Source organism: Carlito syrichta, unplaced genomic scaffold, assembly GCF_000164805.1.
Source record: "Carlito syrichta isolate Samal-C Ts95f unplaced genomic scaffold, Tarsius_syrichta-2.0.1 Scaffold306292, whole genome shotgun sequence".
Taxonomy (NCBI): domain Eukaryota; kingdom Metazoa; phylum Chordata; class Mammalia; order Primates; family Tarsiidae; genus Carlito; species Carlito syrichta.
Window position 1 is genome coordinate 276,401 of NW_007250388.1, and position 23,042 is coordinate 299,442.

General features: G+C 43.0%; 1 protein-coding gene across 1 annotated transcript in view; it reads left to right on the forward strand.

The window, feature by feature from the left end:
• The window catches only part of PKD1L1 (polycystin 1 like 1, transient receptor potential channel interacting), a 158,459-nt gene that overhangs the window by 115,928 nt on the left and 19,489 nt on the right, over window positions 1-23,042 (forward strand). Inside the window, 5 exon segments of the mRNA XM_021714974.1 lie at window positions 3,521-3,655; window positions 5,796-6,026; window positions 10,453-10,614; window positions 11,457-11,627; window positions 20,937-21,078. Coding sequence (XP_021570649.1) covers window positions 3,521-3,655; window positions 5,796-6,026; window positions 10,453-10,614; window positions 11,457-11,627; window positions 20,937-21,078 — 841 coding nt within the window.

Consider the following 23,042-nt stretch of genomic DNA (forward strand, 5'->3'; position numbering starts at 1 on the left):
CTCCAGCCCCCAGCTCCATCAGTCTCCTCCAGCCTCTCTCTTCCTCCTTCTGGGCTCCAGGCCCCTGACCTGGCTCTCCTGTCCACCCTTTTGGGAGACCTGCGTGGGATGAGGTCAGTGTCCTCCACGTCTCTTCTTCCTCCACCAAAGCACCAGCCCCCGTCTCCTTGTTGGAGACTGTTTTGTTGCAAGCAACACAAACCCCCTTCTCTGGGGGGAAAAGGGGCTCAGAAGGAGCCCAAGCAGAGGAATATTGGACTTTTTTCCTGAAGAAAAACAGAACACACGAGTCCAATGAGCCAGAACATCACACTACAAGTAAGTCCAAGCAGGGCTGTTATCCTAGACAGGCAACAAGGGACAGTGGAAGGGTGAACTGGTCCCCACTGCTCAGGAGAGCTGACCAGGCTGGATGGAAGTTCATCTTTTGCCTCACAAGCACCACAGCTGGGGACCTGGAAAGCAGCCTGCCCTGAGCCATAAGGCAGGAATACGATGCTCCGGGCTGAAGTGTCATAGGGCATCCTCCTCTAGGAGGGATGTACGCAGAGCCTAGGCTGCCCCAGCCAGTTCCTCCTCATCTCAGGATGTTGCATCCCCTACTTGTGCTAAGTTATTCTGGGAATTACAAGCAAGAACAGGGGACGAGCTGGGCAGGCCAAGGCCATCCAGGGACCTGTCCTGCAGACACTTACAGCATGCACTGAAATCTGCACTGAAAAATTGTTTGCTTTACTGCCTGTCTCCCCATATGAGGCTGGAAGCTCTATGAGGGAGAGCGTATCTGTTTTGTCCACTATCACTCTCCCAGGTCCAGTTCTGGGCCTGATGAGGACGGGTTGCTTAACTTGTTGGCATCTCTCTCTCTGTGCCAGACAGTGGGCTTCCTGGTCTACCATTTACTGTACGTCTGTGCTAGACAAGCCTCTTCCTACTAGCTGGGTGCTACCTTACCCAAGGTCTCCACTGTCCCATAACTGTGGCCTTACATAGCTTTGGTGGCCACAAAGCCCACGAGGCCAGGCTTTTCCTTGCCTATGCCGAGAGGCCCACAGGTGATGGCCGGCTTTCTGTCTCTCAGTGCATGGCTTAGTGCACTGATAAATCACCAATCGGCCACCAGGCATGGACCTCAGCAAGGGGGTCAAAGTGGAACACTTTGCAGGATGCTCTTTTCACTGGATGTGGACAGGAGAGATCTTCTAGGAGCATGATGAGGCCAAACATGAATCTGTCTACATACTTGTCTGATGACTCTCAGTAATTAGTCAGCTTCTCCTGACTTCTGGCCTTGGGAAATGAGTTTACCCTTCTATCCTTCCCCCCACTGATGTCCTACCTTTCTCATCGTGCTCCCTGCCCCTGCCAGAAAAACATGCCTAGGGGATTCTGTCTAGGCCAAGTGCCAACTTCTGACTCCTTAATTAGCTTCTGTGTAAGAGCTAACATGTATTCAGGTTGACTCCCGCTGGTAGTATGCCACCATGAAGACTGAAAGGCTAAGTGGCTGGCCCAAGGTCAGGTACATCTAATTAGGAGCAGCACTGGAACTGGCCCTGGGCCTTGGGCACAAGGGTAGCCACAGTCCTGAGCACTGAGTTTGATGCCGTGGAAGGGCCCTTAGAGGACACTGTCCACACTGACTCAGGAGTGCTTGAGGCAGAAACTTGTGGCTGGAACCATTCACTTCTATTGCTGTGTTGCTGTGTGTTCAGGGCCAGCCCTTGGGAAATGTGCAGTGTAGACAGTATTTGTCCCCTCAGGTGCCTTTGTGTGCCCATCTCTGTGCTGGCACCATGGTCTCTGCCTGCACTATGGCTTTCCCTCCTGACTCCACTTCTGTGAATACCTTTCATGTGGTTCATCAAACTAATCCTCATAGAGTTAGATTTACCTCTAAATTTAGCTTAAGCTACATCCTGGTGCTGAAAGAATGAGACATCTTCAAGATGAAGACAACTGATTTTCTATTGATGGGATTTAACTCCCGGGTTTAAAGAGCCATGACTCAAGTATGTGGAAATGGAAATGCACAGACTTTAGGATTAGCAGACCTAAGACTCAATCCCAGCTCCTCTTCTTCCATGTGCCATTGGGCAAATTACTTAATGTTCAAGTCTTAATAAGGTGGGACCATGCTATGTGCCTTGAGGGTTTTGTTAGGATTTGAATGTGTGCACTATTTGTACATACATAGACATGCATATCCTTCCAGCACAGAGCTTGGCATCTGGTGGGTGTCCTACAGATGAAAGTCATAATAATGACAATGGCTAAAAAGGCTTAATGACATCCTTCAGTCAGATGCAGGCGAGAAAGGGGTCTTTCCACGTTGTCCACCCATAGGGGATTGTAGTTGTGATGTCCAGTGCAGTAGCCACAGGCCACATGTGGCTACTGAGAACTCACAATGTGCCTATTCCAAACTGAGATAGGCTATGAGTGTCAAATGCTCCCTGGCTTTCATAAACTTGGAAAATTAAGAATACAAAATATCTCAGTAATGTTTATGTTGGCTACACATTGAAATGGTGCCATTTTAGATATGCTGGCTTAAATAAAATATATTATAAAATAATTTTCCCTTAATTTTATTTTTTAAAATATAGCTACTAGCAAATGTGAAATTCCACTCACAGCTTGCATTATACTGGAACCAGTCATTCCCATCTCCACATGCTTGGCTCACCTGCTCTGATTGGAAGGGAACCCAAGGGGTCATAATCACTCACAGGCTGTCTGGGTTTTGATTGTCATAGGTCAGTGTTGACTTTGTCCCAATTAATGATAAAACAAAACAAATAGGAAACCTTGATTCATTGCCCATGTCAATTTTAAACCACCCAGCTTTCATTTCTTTCCCTTTTGTTGCGTATAGATGAGATCACACACCCAGAAGTCCTTTCCCAGCGAGCCCTTGGTAGGAAGGAGAGCAGTCTTCCTGGAGGCCTTGTGGGGGTAAAGGATTTCAGGAGGCTGGGTTGGCCTTGGGTCTGCCGTATTTCCAGCTGTGCAACTTCTGTCTGATCACCCTGCTTCTCTGAGCCGTGAACTCCAAAGCTATGAAAGGAGAGTGCTCTTAGTCTTTAACAGAGTAGAAACTGTAAATCTACATGGAAAGTGTCAGTAGGTTAATGTATTCTGTCATACAAAGGAGGAAGAAGGAATGAGCATGCACTGGTATTTTCCCAGGGCCCCTCTGTGGTGGCGATGTTCTTACAGCATAGTAGACTGAGGCTCGGACAGAGGAAATGACTAGACCTGCTCTATCCTGGTGGGTATAGAAATACCAAGGGAGAATTCAGAGCTGGTCTTTCTAAAAAGGCTTTATAATTTACACTTACTCCTAGTTCTGACTCATTCTCCTGCGCAGACATCAGCACCTAATGTTCCTCAGTGCCCGTGTGGTTTGTCTATCAGATGCAATGAGTCCCGTGCATGGCCTACAGGTGTAAATATACCTGGGTACTTTCTTATGATTGGCAGGACATAAACTGACTGCTGCGTTCTTCTGTCTCAGAGGGTGCGATGGCTCCAGGGAATCCTCTTATTCCTCTTAATGTTCAAATGCATCTATCTGCTCGGCACTCAGAAAACAATGGCATCCTGCTCCTCGAAGATGAGTTGTCCACTCTTCAGTGTGTTTACATCAGGGGTAAGAACTCTCCCCTTTGTCAAGTGATTTCTCCAGTAAACCACTACTTCAGCGCATGCTCCTTGACCCTTTCTCAAGGGAAAACCAAACTTCCCTCAAGGTGAAACACTGTCTAGAATTCCAGTCTTCTGATCCCTTGCAGTGTGGTTTTAGAGGACTAATATCAATAGTTGTAAGGTAATCTCTGGCCATGACAATAGCCACGATTTATTAAACACTTGCTCTGTGTATATCTTGTACCAGCACATTACTGCTTTGATTTCTAATGGAAGTAGTTACTGTCACCTAAGGACCTTTTTCTAAGTGCCGGGAACAGTACTTTGGGCCTCTCATCTATTACCTCACTCGATTATCACAACCAAGCTGCGGGCAGGCACGTTTCTTTTAGGCAGGAGCAAGGGGCTGAGAAGTTACGAGGTTTGCCTTGAAACTGTAACTCTTAGGTACCTAGGTGCTTACCTGCGTGTGTGGGTTCTTGGGAATGCCTCGCTCTAACCCCAGGGTGAGGTCAGCTCTGCATCCAGGGCTGGCCCGGAAGTCTGGTCCGGAGGGGAAAGTCCCAAATCAGCATCCCCAGAGTGCAGCTTGTAGCCCTTATGAAGTTCTTGGGGTGCTGGTGATTGTGATCTGGTCCCCACAGGAAAAGAACTTGCTCCAGCATGACCGGCCCTCGTGGGCATCATCTCCTTCTCTGCAGCGGCGCAGAACTGCAGTCAGGGCTGAGGGAGAGAACCTCCACCAGCTGCCCTGAGTTAGAAGGCTCTGGGTCAGGATCAGGGCTCTCAAAGCACACGAGACACCAAACAGGTCTCCCGCTCCAGGAAATGTGTTCCCCAATCCCTACTCGTCTTACGCTTAGAGAAACAGACTCAGCAAACCAGAGTGGAAAGAGCAGACTTTCGAATTGAGAGAGCTGCATTCAAACCCTGGCTATCCCACTCCCACTCCCTGTTGTGTCCACAGGCCAGTTACCAAACCTCCCCCTCTAGAAAGTTCATCAATGGTGTGTGCCCAGAAAGACCTCAGAGATTATAGGTTTGTGGAATTCATTGAGCTATCATACTGGTCACTATTAGGACCATTTAGCAACATGCAAAATTGCTTCTTTGTAAGGAAAAAAAAATCCAGAATGTAAATAAATTGCGTCCAAATTAAGTAGCAGAATTCTAATGGTATAGCAAGTATAGATACACAGGAACAAAAGGAGTCCAGGTAGGCCTTGTGGCTGGATTTGTGGAGTTGTGGGCTCAGGACTGTGCTTGTTTTCCTCTAAGTTGGCTGACGTGTGATTCCTCCTGGAGAGTAACTATTGCTAAAGAGACCCCGTGTGTCAGTAGGGAAGTCATCAGGTGCAGGGCTGGTTACAAATGGATGCCAGCAGGGACCTGCCTAGAACACAGCAGGTGACCGTTGCTGCAGCTGGGACGGCCCCTCAGATGGCCAGTTCACACACACGAACACATATGAACCTGTGACAACCAGCTGATGGTCCATCATCCAGGCTGAGAAAAATGCTTGTCGGCATCAGAGCTGGTTTGAATGGATGGAGTGAGTAACAAAAGCGGAGTTGGCCATGCAACCCCAAGGCAGCAGGCCAAGTCCCCAGTCTGTTACAACAGCCAGGACCACAAAACTTAACCCAAGCTGAATTTAACTCAAAATCTGCCTTCCCGATGCTTCTTAAGTGGTTTATTTTACTAGGTCCTTGCCGGGTGCTGGGGACATAAAGATGATGAGTGAGCCACCCTGTCATGACAACCGTGGTCTCCTAGAGGGGAATGTCCCACAATGCGGGCAGGCCAGTCAGGGCCAAGGGCCAGGAGGAACAGGCCAATGATCAGCCAAGGCAGAGGGAGGCAGCCACGGACAGAACAGTGGCGCTGGCAGGAGGAACCCTTGAAATGAGCAGGGAGCTTCACCACAGCTTGGAGAGCTGGCTGGGGCTTGGGAGGAGGGAGACCTGGGAAAGGGCGAGAGACAAGACCAGCCTGTCGGAGTTCCTGAACCCAGGATGATGGAGGACGTGACACTGCTCCTCCAAGCTGGCCTCTATTTCACAGCATTTAGAAGTCCCCAAACGGGTCAACCATGCCTAAGAGGTGGTGACAATGTCAGTCATCTCCTGCTTTTCTCCCTGCAGCTGGCGGGGGCCCTGATGCTGGCCGCCCTCTCTCACCTGCACCGACTCCTGCTCTCCGCCTGGGCTCTCCCATCCGGCACCTTCGAAGATTCTCTCCCCGGGCTGCTCTTTCGTTTTCCAGGAAGAATCCAAAAAGATTCATTCCTTGACCTTTCCAAATCTGACCGGCAGGCCACAACTTGTTACTGCGGGGCCCTTTTTATAATCACCGCCATGCTGTGTTTTGGAATGGTACGTTAATGCGTCCCAGCCTTTGAAGTTAAAGTTTGTAAATGGTTTCATGGCTGTCAGGGTGAAATTCTCTCTGGTACCTGTGGACAGTGCCAGATCGCTCGGGCCAGATCTTACGGTGACAGGGCCTCTCGCCTACCTGGGCAGGGCTGTACACAGTCAGTTTGACTCCCCTTGACCTAGACCAGTTCAGCAAGACAGCAGTCACCCAGGGTACCTCCCTGGCCCTTCACCCATCACAGAGTCACATCCCTTCTCTGAAATTCATTTCACGTGATCTCACATGGCCTCAGGATCTCATGCCTTGTTATCTCAGTCTTACCATCTCATCAGGTCTCACTCCCAGCAGCCAACCTTCCCTGGACGTGTTCTTCGGACTGGGCACTGAGTGAGGAATGGGGGTCCCTTTTTCACACCCTACTGCTGATCTGCCATTGGTAAATCTAGTCATGTCACCCCCAGCTTAAACTCCTTCAGTGGAGGAAAGGTTTTCCCCATCGCCTTGCCTTCTCACCCCCAGTTGGGACTCGTGGATTTAGCACCCAGTTACAGTTCAATTCCAGTAAACAATAAATAAGTTTTGAGTACTAATAAGCCCCTGTGATAGTCCAGACATACTTATATTAAAAATTATCTGTTGGGCCAGGTGCCATGACTCATGCCTATAATTCCAGCAGTTTGGGAGCCTAAGTTGGGAAGATAGCTTGAGCCCAGGAGTTTGAGATCAGCCTAGGCATCATATAGAGACCCCATCTCTGCAAAAAATTTAACAATTAGCCCGGTGTGGTGGCATGCATCTGTAGTTCCAGCTACTCAGGAGGCGGAGGCAGAGGAATCACCCGAGCCCGGTAGGTTGAGGCTGTAGTGAGCCGTGATCGTGCCACTGCACTCCAGCCTGGGCAACAGAGCAAGACCCTGACTCAAAAAAATGACTTGTTGTTGACCTGAAACTAAATCGTAACTGGAAATCCTGTGCCTGGCCCTTCCCTGCTCTGCCAATTCCTCCTCAGTTCCACCTGGGATTGTGACCTCCATATCTTGGACACAGCACCTCTATTTTCAGAAAGCTCAGGGTTGGAAACCCCCGCTCTGTGTCTGACCAGGCCTGACGGCATGCTGTATGTCCTTGCTGTATATGCTTACTGTATGTGTTTGCTGTGTATGCTGCGCCCTCCACCTACACATGCCTTCTCCCTGGACCCTCCCCTGTGCCCCATTTGGTGTTAAGTAAGGCTCACTCTCAGGAGACAGCCTCAGTGTGGTGTCCCCTCTAGAACCTTTCCCAGCACCACACCCAGCTCTCAGCTAGCTGGACCTCACCAGACCCCAGAGGCTCTGGCCTGCCTCCTCAGTGCACCTACTTCCCTGTGCTGTGGTTTTCTAGCTCCATTTGAACTCTGGCCTCATCCGTAACAGCTATGTTGGTGTGCCTGACTCCTAAACCGGCTCCTGACACACTGTAAAGCCCAACACAAGTTCAGTGCACTGAATATTCGAGCATTGTAAGCAGGTTAACATTCTCTGCAGTCCTCTAAGGGCTCTCAGTATTCTAGTTTAGTAGTTAGAATGAAGCTAGAAATGATTACTCACGTGCACACCTTGATGACACTCACATTGAAAGATTCTTTTGCTCTTTCAATGCTCCTAGCTCCCTACTGTTCATCCATCCATCCATCCTTCCATCTATCCATCCATTCATTCCCCCACTAATCCACCCACCCACTCACTCAGCTAATTACCTCTCTACCTATCTACCCTCCCATCCACCCATCCACTCACTCATTCATCCATCTATTCATCCATCCACCCATCCACTAATCCACTAATCCACTAATCCATCCATTCATCCATTCACCCATCCATCCACCCATTCATCCATCCATCCATCCCCTCATTTGTTCATTCATGCATTCACTCAATAGTTACTTAAAGAACACCCATTATCTTCTGGCAATGGTGAAACAAAGATCATAACTGGGTCCTGCTTCAGGGATTTCCCAGTCCATAGGGAAAGACGGGTATAAACAAAAAATTGTAGCGATTTTTATACATTGAGTACAGTTTTTTTATTTGATTTATAAATATTTTCTCCTAGCCTGTGACTTGTCCTTTTATTTCTTAACAGTGTCTTCACAAAGCACTAATTGAAAATTTTGTTAAAGACTAATCTTTAAATTTTTTCTTCTATGGATTGTTTTTTGGTGTCATAGCTAAAAATGAATCGTCACACCCAAAGCCAACACGTGTTTTCTGTTACATTATATATTCTCTTATATATTATAGCTTTTTGTTTTACATTTAAGTTGCTCATCCATTTTGAGTTAATTTTAGTATAAGGTATGAAATGTGAATTAGGTTCCTGTTTTTTATAGATAAATGTCTAATTTTTCCAGCACCGTTTTTTTTTTTTTTTGAGTTGGAGTCTTACTCCATCACCCAGACTGGAGGGCACTGGCATGCTCACAGTCACCCCAGCCTCGACCTGCTGGGCTCAGGCAATCCTTCTGCCTCAGCCTTCCAAGCATGTGCTACCATGCCCAGCTAATTCTTTGATTTATTGTAGATATGAGATCTCACCAAGTTGCCCAGGCTGTTCTCGAGCCTGTGGGCTCAGGCAATCCTCTCACCTCGGCCTCCCAAAGTGCTGGGATTACAGGCTTGACCTACCGTGCCCGGTCCCAGCACCATTTTTTAAGAGAGTATCCTTAGTCCATTGAATTGGTTTTACATCTTTGTTAAAAAGCATTTGACTATATCTGTGTGAGTCTATTTCTGGGCTGTCTATTCTATGTCACTGATCTTTCTTTTCCTCACTCCCACAGGGTCTTGATTACTATAACTCTAGAACAAGTCTTGGAGTGACATAGATGAGTCCTCCAACTTCATTCCTTTTCAGTTTTGGATATTCCAGCTCTCTTAATATTAAAATCACCTTGTCAATGTATATGTTTTAAGACATGCTGGAATTTTCATTGAAATTGCCGTGGAAGTAGGAATCAAATTCGGGGAGAATAGTAACTTAATAGTATCAAGATTTTCAATCTTATTATTTAAGTCTTTGATTTATTTCATCAGTGCTTTATAGTTTTCAACATTCAGATCCTATACAATTATATGCAATTTTTAAGCCTATCTAGAAGTTTCCTCAAAGTGCAAGAAACTTAGATCAGGGACTCATTTGTGCTTCCTAAGAAGACCAGGAAACCTTCACACAGCAGGAAAGGTATTTAATTCAAGCTTCAGTGAGTTCATTTCATGTAGACAGCTGGGAGCAGCATCTCTGTCAAACAAACATTATGTTGAAAAAACTGATTAGAACCAGGGATGGAAGGCCTTGAATATCATGCTAAGACCCCTGAACTTCATCATGTGAAACAGGAAGGCAATATTACATTGCAGTCTCTGAGTGTAAAAGTCAGGCCTCGCTGTCCTTTGTGGCTGTTTTGCTGGTAAACCCAGGAAATCTCAGACCTACGTACAATTGTGTGTTTATATACCAGTTGTGTATCCTCTCAGGCTCCTGGGCATCCTGCAGAGTCCTTACACATTGTCAGGGGTTCCAGGGATTTGGGGACTGATCATGATATGATCATGAAAGACATTAACACACACTCACTGTATGGGTTATTTTTGAGGGGTTTCATGTGGAGGAATTCCTTCACACTATGAAACTGTCCAACGACTTGCAGCACAGGGTGCAAGAAAAATCCAGAAGGAAGAAGGGCAAGGGAAATCTCGGGGCAAAAGGCAGCAGAGAGGGACTTCCCAATACAGAAGCTGTCATTTGGCAGCACGGCAGCACAGAGAGGAGGCTCTGAGTCAGAAAGTGCCTATGGTCCATGACAGTTGCTAAACCTTTGCTTGGGTTTATTGTTTTAAAACAGTTTGATGTGTAAAAATTTGAATTTGGTGCCAGAAAGCTTTTGAGCTAACAGCTCTCAACTTGCAGTGAAGAAATAAATCACCTGGGGCCAATATGCAGTAGCCATTGTTGGCTCCCTTAGGGACACACTTGACTACCCAACGACCCACTGAGCCTGTGGCCTCTTCTGTCTCCCAGGTACAGGCACATGCATAGGTGGTGCACACCTATGGCCCAGTGTGGCTCATCAGGGATGCAGAAACGGAGACTCAGATTTTACATATGGAAATGTACATCACATTAACAATCTTGACCCTCATCTGCTAGATACTGAAAACATTCTTTATGATACGATTAGCTTTCATTGTTGCATTCATCTTACTGCCAATGAGTTCAATTCAGGAGAGGTATTTTTCTGGTTTTGTTTTTTAACCAAGAAATTACCATCTTACCAAAGGTTATCAAATAGCATCATCAGATATCTCCACTTTATAGTTTGTCAGATTAACAAAGCTATTCTTTAGTTGCTAACACGAAATTTGTTCTTTTTTTTCTCTTTCCCAGCTGAGAGGTTTCCTCATGACTTTAACCCGAAAAAGAAAATCTTGTCAAAGTAAATCTCTTGTGAGACTTAAAGATGTCATTGCTTTTACATGGGGGAAGGCCCTCATCTTTCTGGGACTGGAAATGCCAGAGTTAGAAGAAGCCGAGATGGTGGAGAATCACGTAAGCTGTGGCATCTTGTATTCATGAGCATAACAGCACACTCAGGATGATGGTTTCACTGCAGAACTTTGCTTTTAGTTATCAAAGCATGATTGGGTTTCTCTGCCAAATCTCATTGCAAAGTTACAAAATAAGTTCTCATCCATAGTGTACAATTTTCCCTTGAAATTCTGAAGAACTTTGCAGTTTACCAAGCACATTCTCCTCCATTAACTCACTATGTCCTTGCAATGACCCTATAAAACTGAAAAGATGGAGTTTTTGTCTCCCCCAACACAAACACACTGTGCTCTGTCCCCTTTAGAGTTAGTTATTTGTTTTTGGTACCTGCTACCAAATCCAAACTTCTACCCAAAATATGGAGCCTTAAGAGCATTGTTTGTGTTGAGTCATTCAAGACATGCATGCAAACAGCACCAGTTATTTGCACATTGAATAATCAGCTGTCTTCCATGGCTGACATTTAGGCATCACCCAGTGAAAATCTAAAGACAATCATGTATAATCATAATATTGTACATTTTGATAGGACTTTACTGGCTGTCATGCACTTCCCTATTCATTTATTGTCTTTAAATCCATCCAGGAGTCTTCTATGTAGGCATTACTAACTATGAATTTACCTGTATATCTGTATATGTACATTATAAATAAGACAACCAAGATACAGAGATATGAGACTTGGGCCCAGCACCCAGGTCTTCTGACTCCAGGGGCCAACATGTTTTCTAACATAGCATCGTGCCATATAAAACTGGGACCCCTACAAGCTCCAGATAATCAGGAAAGAAGGAAAATGAAGTTCCTGAGTTCATTTACTAATCTAATTTTCTTCCTTTCAGAATTACTACCTGGATGAATTTGCAAGTTTATTAGATGAACTTCTGATGAAGATTAATGGTTTGTCCGAAAGCTTACAACTGCCTCTTCTAGAAAAACAATCTAACAGTATGGGGGAGACAAGTACAGAAGATAGTCCCTTGGTGGGTGTTCCTAGTTACCAAGCCACTGTGGCAAGACAATGAAAAATGATTTATGTCAATTTTCTTCATAGCAAATGTTTTTTAAGTTCCAAAGGAGGTTTGGAATGGTTGCTATTCCAAATTATGAAACTCATTTGCATAAACATTCTTTAAGGATAATACTGGTGATAAGATGAGCTCAGTTCATAACTGAAGAACCACTTAATTTAAAATGTATGATGTGGCTGACAGTTTAAAATGATGGCATAAGTATCTATGTGCACCTTATTTCTAATTACAACTGGTGTCAACAAAGAGATTGAGAAACAGAAAACTCCATCTTTCGAGAAACTAAGAAATATCTGTGACCCAGAGAATGACCAATAATCCCAAGAATGGATGCCAAGAACTTTGAAAATCAGACCAAGAGAGAAAGGATGCTACCACTTTCGAGATCACACAGAATTCTCCAAATTAGACTTCAAATCTGGAGGGACCAACAAAGACCCCTGGTTTGGAAGAAAAAAATTATAGAGTAAAAAGGAGTTAACACATCTCCTTGAATCATAAGGCCACAGAGTTCTGGAGACATATGACTGAAGGACAAAACATGTAGGAAGCCGTCTTTGTAAAAAGCTGTTTGCTGATGTAATCACCTAGAGAAGGAATTGCTGTTGGCTTACAGAGCCAGGCTTGGACCACTTGCCAACTAAAGAAAAATCAACACAAATTCACACACCATGTGCTAAGTACACTGTGAAAAAGAAAGATAGTGCTGTGCCCCTGACATGGAGACCTGCTATTGTCTGTCCATACTGCCACAGCCCCTAGAGAAGAGTATGGCAAGGGATTGAGCGGGCACGCACAAACCCACATTCCTGAGAACTAACAGAAAAGGCGCTTTCCCTTATCTGTCATGCACTCCCAGTAAATAACTTCAAAGAGCCGGGCTCAGTCTGTAATCCCGCGCCTTTGGGAGGCTGAGGTGAGTGGATTGCCTGAGCCCGCAGGTTCGAGACCCGCCTGGGCAGTAAGACCTCACCTCTGCAATAAATCAAAAAATCAGCCAGGTGTGGTAGCACGCGCCTGTAATTCCGGCTACTTGGAAGGCTGAGGCGGAAGGATCGCTGGAGCCCAGCAGGTCGAGGCTGCGGTGGCCGGGAGCGGCCACTGCACTCCAGTCTGGGTGACAGAGTGAGATTCCAACTCAAAATAATAATAATAATAATAATAATAATAACTTCAAAGAACCCTTAACTTCCTTGCAGACTGTGCCCAATTTACTGAGAGAAGTCAATTCCCATTTACTCTCTTTTCTTAGTAGTCACAGGTTTGAATAATATAGTATTAAGGTAATTGTAAGTCTTGTGATTTGTATAACTTTTGTATCAATGTAATCATAAAGCTCTTGTGATTTGTATAATATTTGCATATAACAACGTGTGATGTATGATGTCTTAGGCCCTTTGAACCCCCTTTACTCTATGGCGAGCTTAATTAACGCTTCTGCTAGGTGTTACTGATATAAAGCTGTGAGATATCTCTGGTAACTGGTGCCAGGAAATGTGGACCATAAATATCCTTATTGACAAAATGCAGCTGTGACTTAAGTTCTATATAATGCTCTGCTAGTCACATAGTCAGTATATAGGTACCAACTACCCTGCACTTATAAAAGCAGACTGTAAAACTTGAGTGGTGAGCAGAACCATTTTTAAAAGGCCAGAAGCCTGGCTCTGCTCCCTGGATTTGAATTCAGAAATAAGCCTCTTTCTACCAGTTCCCTGCCCTTTGATTTATTGGCATCGAGGAAAAGCAGCCAAAGATTACTTGGACTGTAACACCCTGATGATGAGTACATTCCAGCAGTAACTTCCCTGAGATCCAGAGAGCAGAGAGACACTCTTCTGGCTCAGAGCAATCCTGTTCATGTGTCTGAGCGACAATGAAAGTGCTCTCCAAAGGCAGAGGAGAACCTGCTACAAGCTCCCTGCCTCAGCCCTTTCTGGCCCTAAATAACAATGACCTGGGGAAGCACACCCTTCCTGCAATGATGAGCTTCTACACATAGAGAAGAGCAATGATCATAAGAGCAAACCGTCACTGGATCTATGAGAACTTGCTGCAGGGAGAAGTAGTAAACAAACATGACCAAAAGAGAAGGTGATGAAGATTATGCCTTTGAAAGCAATTGCCATCAACAGGCAAAAATTGTAACCAAGATGTTGTCGATCAGTTTATTAAAAATAAATTAATGAAAAAAATGCTTCTTTGAAATGAGAGTTCAAAGCCAAGATGAAAGAACTCTAAAATGAAATTAAAAAGACAAAGAATAAATTAGAGTTGAAAAAAATGGGAAAGAAAAAAAGATGACAGAAATACCGGCAAAGCAACAATAAAATAAAGAGCAGTAGTTTCACAGAAAAGGCAATGAAGAATGAATTCTATGGGTGACAGGTGTGAGAAAACTCAGGAGAAAAAAAGTTGAATCTGGGAGGCCGAGGAGGGAGGATCACTTGAAGCCAAGAGTTCAAGAGCAGTCTGTGCATCAAAGTAACACCCGGTCTTTTCAAACAAACACAGTTAAAGTTGATTTTAGAGAAAATAACGCACATGGAAATCAGACAAAGAAGACCATACATAAGACAAGGAAAAGGTAAACATAATTAGTGTAGCCCTAGAAATTTGAACAGAAAAGAGAAATTAAAGATATAATTTAAGAAAAGTTTTCTGTAAAAAGATTTAGACCTATGTATTTAAAATGGAAGTGTGTCCCAGGGAAGAAATAAATTCAAGTCTATTTAAGCTAGAACATATCCTTAAAAAGGCACTGGACTTAAAAAAATAAAGATAATACTATTGGCATCCACATAACCTCCCTTTCCCCGCAAAATTATGTCATCATTAAGTGATTTCAATTAGATTATTCAAAAATTAATTTTTACTATTTTAATTATTAAAATTGTTTAAGCATGCATACCAATAGAAAACTATTCAAAGCAATTTTTATAGGATAGACAATATAAGGACCAATTCTTTAATAAAAATAAGGAGAATGTATATAGAGGAATAAAAGATAGGGTTGCATATTCTACATTCGTAACATATAAAGTAACTTAAAAATTTAAGAAGAATATTTTAGAAGAAAGATAATTGTATTTCTATTTATACCATAAAGTTTATATTATTTTTGAATGATATGATCAAAACAAAGGACAATATATACTGCAAATTAGTGTTTAGAAGAAAATCTAGAGTGTATATTAAGGAACAACAACAAATGAAAGTAAACTAAGTATGTATTCAACTCAAATAGGAAAAATCCACAGCACACGCAAATACACACAAAGACACGCAGGCACATACCTACTAAGCAAAGCAGAAGGAAGGCAGTTGTAAGGATAAAAGCATAATTTAATAAAATCAACAGCAAAATGAAGTAATTCAAGAGATAGTTATTTTAGCAAGCAATTAAATTGGTAAATCATTAGCTAATTTATAGATAAATATGATGAAAATGAGTCCAATACATATACAAAAGGAAAAATAACCTTAAAGAAATTAAATGAATTATTAAAAATTTGGAAAGAAAAAACAGTTACCAATGTTCATTATGCACCAAACTGACTTGAGTAGAGACAGGAATCTGAAAGAATATTTGAAGATCTGTCCCTCCACAAGCCCCAGGCCCAGATGGCCTCACAGGCAAAATAAAAACTATTTAGAAACATGTACGTCCAGATTGCTCTTCAAACTTTCACAGCAGAGACAGAAGAAAGACTTCCAAATATATTTTTATAAAACAAGCAACTTATTGATCTAAAAACTGGACAGAAATATCCCAAATGTTAAAAACTCACTACATACCAGTGTTACTGATTTTGATGCCAACAACATAAAGAAAACCTTAGCACATAGAATCCAACAGTATTAAAAGAATTGCATCCCATGATCACATGAGTATTAAATCAGGAATAGAAATGTTTTGATATTTAAAACATGTTAATAACCTTCACCAAAAAATAGAGGAAGGTATCATTTGCTTTTATCCATGACTGCTTTTGATAAAATTCAGCAAATAGTCTTAACTTTGAAAACATATTGGTTTTTGTTTTGTTTGGTTTTTTTTGAGTTGGAGTCTCACTCTGTTGCCCAGACTGGAGTGCAGTGGCCGCTCCCGGCCACCGCAGCCTCGACCTGCTGGGCTCCGGGGATCCTTCCGCCTCAGTCTTCCAAGTAGCCAGAACTACAGGCGCGTGCTATCACGCCCGGCTGATTTTTTGATTTTTTTTATTGTAGAGATGAGGTCTCGCCAAGCTGCCCAGGCAGGTCTCGAACCCGCGGGCTCAGGCAATCCACTCATCTCAGCCTCCCAAGGCGCGGAATTACAGGCTGAGCCACCGAGCCCAGCTTTGAAAACATATTCTTAATAAGAAAGTGAAATTGACATAATTTTTAAAACATAATATAAATCAAGTTAAAAGCTAGCACTATAACTACTTGCAACATCAGAGGCTTTCCTACTGAGGGCAAAGAAGGAATTGACAAGGAAAGATTGTCAATTCAAAAGTCCACAAGAGCCTGTATTTTAAGGGGTAAGCCTCATCTCATTTCTGCAGATACACTTGTTTCACTTACATATTTCATAACTTGTATAGCAAGCAAAAACATTATAATATGGCTGAGTAGTCTTTCATATACACAACACACACTATTGTGAGTCCTTATATGGTCACAACATGTAATCATCTATGCTGATTTTCTGAACCTTGGAAAATAATTTCCCTCGAGTAAATTAAAGAGGCTTGTAGTTGTGTAACTGTCGTGTCTTTGCCCTCACAACTTACTGCTCTTGTGTATGATGTGGGAAGTTTTCAGTAATGCAATCACCGGTTTTAGTTTCGTCCCATGGGAAATCACAATTCTTTCTGGACAACCACTTAATGAGGCATTTATCAGAAGTGTGTTTTGCAAGAAGTTAGTGCTGCCAGGGGTGGGCCTCTCACCTGACTCCCAGGTGGATCTCTGCCTGCAGAACTCAAGTTTCTGCAACATGAGTTTAGCAGAAATCTACTGGGAAGGAACCAGGAATGTAATTGGCATTGGAACAGGCCAAGCAAACTGGACTTTACAGAACAGACCCTCTTTTGTGTGAATTTCCTAACTTCAGGGCAGTTGTTTTTTCATCTTACCATTAATAATTAAGATGTGTATCTTTATAAACTAGAAGGATTGGATGTCTGGAGCTCTCAATAACCACCTACAAATTATATTGTTCTTTGCATTTCTTAAGTGATTCATGGCAACAAAATGCTGTGGGTTGGCCAGCCTCCACCTTCTCCCCCTTGCCAGCCGGCTCTCTTAGGTTTCTTGGCTCTTTTTCGCCTCTCAGCTATGTAGACTTGGCCCAAGAGAAGAGCTCCCAGCCAGGGCGCTGCTGCTCATTGTGCAGAAGGACCTTGTTTGCCGGCAGCCCCTTTCCAAGCTTTGGTGGCTGCTGGGGCCTCTTCACTACAACAGTGACTCACCGTTTTGCAGGAGCTGGCCATGCCACAGTCTGGGGATGCAATTCAGAGATACCAGGAAGTTTTTCTCCCCACATGTTTTCCTCTTGATTTGCTTTTGTGAGTACAATTGAGTAAGGCAGGAACATCCAGAAGGGAGCATGAGACCTCAGGGTACGGAGTCTGCCCAAGCAATTTTTGGCTTTTTTTTTTTTAAGTATAATTCCTCAGCAACCACCTGCCAGGAGAGAGGTTGAGAAGTTTTGTCTAACTGTGGAAAATCTGGGTTCACATCCACATTTGGGGTCCCTGACGTAGTCAATGTGGGTATGTGGAAAAAAGGGTGGCATGCCACTGTCCATGGTGCTGTGTTCACCAAGGTTTGTATAGTGAACTCTGTGGGTCAGGGTTACTCAAGGGCAGGAAGTGATCAAGAAGGTAAATTTTCTTTCAGCTTCTTCCCTTCCCTTTGCCAGTTTGTGGAATAGTTGGAAGAAGACTTAGATAACTTACCTTTCCCTAATGCGCTCAGCTATCCCCAGTCACAGAAACCTGCTTATAAAAAGAAATTTACTAAGCATCTCAAAATCTAGCAGGTTTTGTAATTATAATTGGGTTCTGTAAACTTAATCTTCAGTGACTCAGAAGTCACTGACAGTATAAGTTATCTGACCACTCTAGGCTTGAATTCTTGAGGAGAAAACCGGCTAGGAAGGATCTGTTAAAAGGAAATATCAGCTCGGCCTGAGCATGCAAAAAGTACAATGCCCTGCAGATGTTCCTACTTCTACTGATAAGCACGGAGGTCACGTGAGTCCGAGGGTTGCACAATTGCTGATGTGATTCCATTTTAACCTCCGGCTGGCTCACTATGGGCAGGAACTTGCCTTCTTCGAGTCTTCTGTCCTGCTCTGTACAAGGAAGACACTAGTAGGGCCTCTCCCACAGGGTCGTTGAGAGGTAAATGACTAGTGTCTGTGTCCTGCATCCTGCTCTCTGTGGGTTTAATATAGATTGTTATATAGCCTATTCTATAGATTATTGAAACTGAGCTTGAAGACTCATTCAATTATCAAGTATTTTTGTGCCAGACACAATTCTAGGGCCTGGGGACCCAATGACGAACAGCATTGACTTGAAAGTGAACTATGTCAACCAAGAAGACATAGTGTTCCTAGAACCTGGAAAATACAAATCTCAAAATCATGGACAAAAATCTGAGTGCCTTTTGTGTTCTTTTATGTGAAGCTGGGAGGAGCCATTAATGATGCAGATATTTCCTCAAAATGAGGGATGCTTGGGGAGAACACAACCTGTCATTCCCAAGGTTTATTCAGTATCGTAAGCACTCCTGTATTACTTTAGTAAAGAAATGACAAAACAGTAAGTTCACAACTCTGAGATATGTTTAAAGGTTTTTGTTTTTTTTTCTAAGAGTTTCTAAGTATATTTTAGAATTTTTCCCTTGATGAGCATCACAAGAAAAACTTATTAAATTTAAAAGAACTGTTTAGGTATGATTTATCAATACTTAATACATTAAAAGTGGAAATAACTTAAAACTCAGATGGCAGTCTTGAAGCAGACAGCCTTCTGAAATGAATTTTCTCAGCCTTCATGAATTATGCTGAGTCTGTCGTGATGACTTCACAAGAAGGAGTGTTTTTTGTTGCTACTGATTCATTCCTTCCTGGCAGACACAGCCCCATTAAAGTTGAAATATTGGGGTTAATCCTTTTTATTTAGATGTGTGCTAGAATGACACTTGAGGCACTGAAAATATAAACCAGGGCTTCTGTGTTGCTGTGAAGACATAATCCGTTTACTCGAGCCCAACTGTCTCCAGCAGGGGTCAAGAAAGTTGAATTCTCAAGGACTAAAATGCACTATCAGTTGGCTTCTTTTTGAAGAAGTTTTTGTTTCAGTTCAGAATCTTATGAGCTATAAGTATTTCCCAAAATAATAAGTAAAATACTGTATTACTTTGCTAGGGCTGCCATGACAAAGTACAACAAACAGAAATGCATTCTCTCACAGTCTGGAGGCCAGAAGTCCAAGGTCAGGGTGTCAGCAGGACCAGGTTCCCTCTGAAGGCTCTGGGGAAGGATCTGTTCCAGGCCTTTGTCACAGCTTTTCATAGTTCCTTGGCTTCTGGCAATATACTTCTAATTTTTACATGCATTATCCCTGTGGACATGCCTCTGTGTCCAAATTTTCCTTTTTATAAGGACACAGTCACATTGGATTAGGGCTCACCCTAATAACCCTATCCTGACTTGATCATCTGCAAAATAAGGTCACATTCACTGGTATGGGGGGTTATTAGCACTTCAGGATCTTTTTAGGGGATGGAGGGAAGAACAATTCAACCCATAACAAGTACATTTAAGCAAAAGTAAATATTTAAAGACAAGTGCTACAGTTTTTCATTAATTTCAACTCTTTGAGAAATTTAATTCCACACTTTAACAAAAGTAAAGCAAAAAAAGTAAAACTCAGCTGGGCTCGGTGGCTCAGCCTGTAATCCCGTGCCTTTGGGAGGCTGAGGTGATGTATTGCCTGCCATGGGATGGAGACCCGCCTGGGCAACTTGGCGAGACCTCATCTCTACAATAAATAAAAAATTAGCCGCGTGTGGTAGCGTGTGCCTGTAGTTCCAGCTACTTGGAAGGCTGAGGCGGAAGGATCGCCGGAGCCCAGCAGGTCGAGGCTGCAGTGGCCAGGAGCGGCCACTGCACTCCGGTATGGGCGACAGAGTGAGACTCCAACTCAAAAAAAAAAAAAAAAAGTAAAACTCAAAAAGTTTTGCAAACTTTTCCTTTTTACTCTGTGTAGAGTTTAATATAGGATGTTTTTATAAAAATGATGTTAACATGTTGATTATCATAAAAATTATAAAACAAGTGGATCACCTAAGTTTTTTGACTGTGGAAAAGATCAGGTAGCAACCAAAGATGGTTTTTTTTTTGCCATTTTAAATAGAAATACAATTGGATCTTCCTTAAAATACCACATGGTTATCTGTATGAGCTCCCACTGGATTCCTAAGATATAGGAAGCAGCATGGCAGGAGGCTCTGCTAGGTTGGGAGCTCCTTAGAACCTTCTCCTCAGGTAGATAACTCATTCGCAATGAACGTAGCCATGTAAGAATCCCCTAAGACACATCTCATCCATGTCACCAGAGCACACCTTTAGTAAAAGGTCGAATCCGTTTCCCTAGCGATTTGGAAGAGAGTGTGTATCTTTGGTAAATTCTAATCCAGCAGTTCCCACGTGGGTTCTGCACTAGGAGGTATGTCTTATATAATGTATTAGTCAACACAAAGTGGAAAGGCTTGGCAGTTAAGTAGTTTTAAGAAGGCCCAAGGAGAGGGAAAGTTAGAGCAGGTTCAAGAGTTTCTCTATGACAAGACAAGGTTCACTCATCTGGCATTTCACTGGCTTTGTCTTGAGTCGATGAGAAAGGGTCCAAGTTACAGCTGGCTCACATGAGGAGACCACACCCAAGAAGTCATCATTCACTGCACCAGTGTGGGATTTATTTATCTGATCTTCAGAATCCAAGTACATGTAGAATGAAATTCTGCAAATCTGTGGGTCTGTGGGAAGGAACCCTGCTCCTGTGCTGACTTTCTTCTTGGCTTCTCTTGCTATTATAGACTTTCTGTATGCTGGAACTGGTTAAAAATTACTGAAATACTAGCCCTGGACCTTAAAAAAGTAGAGACTGAGAAGATTTTTCTCTGCATTTCTCCTGAGTTGAACAAATTTCCAGAGATTTGTGCTTGTCAGGACCTCTGTCTTTTATTTTCACAAGTTATTGTGGTTTTTGTTTTTTGTTTTGACTCTCACAGGAAAAAACACAGGTTACTGTGGTTTCTTCTGACCATCCTCTTGGTCCTGTTTCCAGGCAACCACAAAGAAACTTGATGATACAAGTTCAGGAATGTGCACTGACCTTTGAAGGACCTATCCACACCCTGCACCCTGCAGAAGGTGAGCATCTTTTTACAAAAACTGAGCGACATAATTTTTTACTGTCATGGGCAACTGGTTTCTTGGATGGTAAGAGTGGCAGAGGAGAAACTTGATGCCTTGCATGGGAGATGACTGTATTTAGAAGGTGCCTATACTATGTAACCACAGCAATCAAGACTGTGATCCTTGGAAAGGGGAAGACACATAGATCCCTGGAACAGAATAAAGATCCCAGAATAGACTCAAACAAATATGCACAGTTCATTTTTTACAAAGGTGTTAAAGCAATTCAGTGAAGGAAGGATAGCCTTTTTGACAATGTTGCCAGCACAACTGGACGCCCAGAATCTAACAGGAAAAAAAAAAGAATTTGACCTACACCTCACACCTTATACAAAAATAACTTGAAATGGATCATGGACTGAAATGAAAACATAAAAACTGTACAATTTGAGGGAACAAAAGCCAAAGGAGAAAATTAGAACAATCCATACAGGAAAAAACTTGATAAACTTGAAACATTAAAATCTTTTTCTGAAAATGACCTTGTTGAAAATGAAAGTAAAATTTATAGACTGGAAGAAAGTATCTGCAAGCCACATATTTATAACAAAGGACTATGCCAGAGACCAGCTCCAGCTGGGTTCAGTGTACCCCAAAGGTGGAGACGGAGTCGGCAATTGAGGGGAAGAAGAGAGAAAGAGAGAGAGAGAGAAAGAAAGAGACTGGACTCCAGTCTAGTGCAGAAGTGATGTGTGTTATTGGGAATTACAACGGTTCTTTTATACACAAAGTCAGATGTGAGAGGGCCGTCCCCCACCCACCAGAAACCTTAATCCATGAAAACTTAATGATTGCCTTTAAACCCTTTTCATATGATAATCTTAAAATCCCATAACAAAGGATAACCTAATCTGTGACTGATATATTCTATAAACCTTTTTCATCCTAAGCTGATTGATTTATGCCAAGTTAAACAATTCTATAGAAGCTTAAGTATTTACTTTACAAACGAAAGTGGCCCATCCCAGAATGTTTGGAATGTGGCCCAGTCCAAAATTCACAGTGGGCTACCTGCAAGTAACCCAGCCGTATTCTTTCAACAAAATGGCTGTCTTCTAAAACTATATTCTACAATGCACACCTTCAATAAATCCTAAGATCATGACCCAGAAGCCTGTGACCAATACTAAGGCTCTTAGATGTGACACAAGTTTGAATTATAAGTTGTGTGAAAGCCAAAACTGCAGTTTGTGGAAGAATGGGATCTATGAGCTTCTAAAGTGAGCTTGTGTTTGTCTCAGTCTCAGAGCTTTTATGTTTGAGCTTATAGGAGCTTAATCAGATTAGTGCTGAGTAGAAAGGGGAAGGAAATGGGGTCAGTAGCTCCCGAATGCATCCTAGTGGTCTCGGGGTCAACGGCCCTTCCTGATCCCTAACACTCAGTGGGCCTCCATGGCCGGCTCCCAACAGGACTAGAATAGCATATATTTTTAAAACTCTCAGAACTCAATAGTAAAAATACAAATAATCTAATGAGAAAATGAAACAGGCCAGGCACAGTGGCTCTACAATAAAAAATAGTGACAATACCAAATGCTGGTGAAGAGGCAGAGACAGCATCACTCATGCCTTATTGGTGGAAAGGTAAGAAGGTATAGTCACTGTGGAAGATAGAATGGCAGTTTCTTATAAAATGAAACATGAAGACGAATGACCTAGAATTATCGGGATCATTGGTACCAGAGAAAGGAAGACTTCATTGCCACAAAAACCTGTGCATAAATGTCCATAGCAGCCTTATATGTAACCCCTCTGAGCCAGAAACCATTCAGATAGCTTTCATTGATTGCATGGTTAAACAAACAGTGGTCTCTTCATACCATGGAATATGACTCATGCAGTAAAGAGGAGCAGACAGACAACAACCTGGGCGAATCTCCAGGGAGTTATGCTGGGTGCAAAAAGCCAATCTCAAAAGG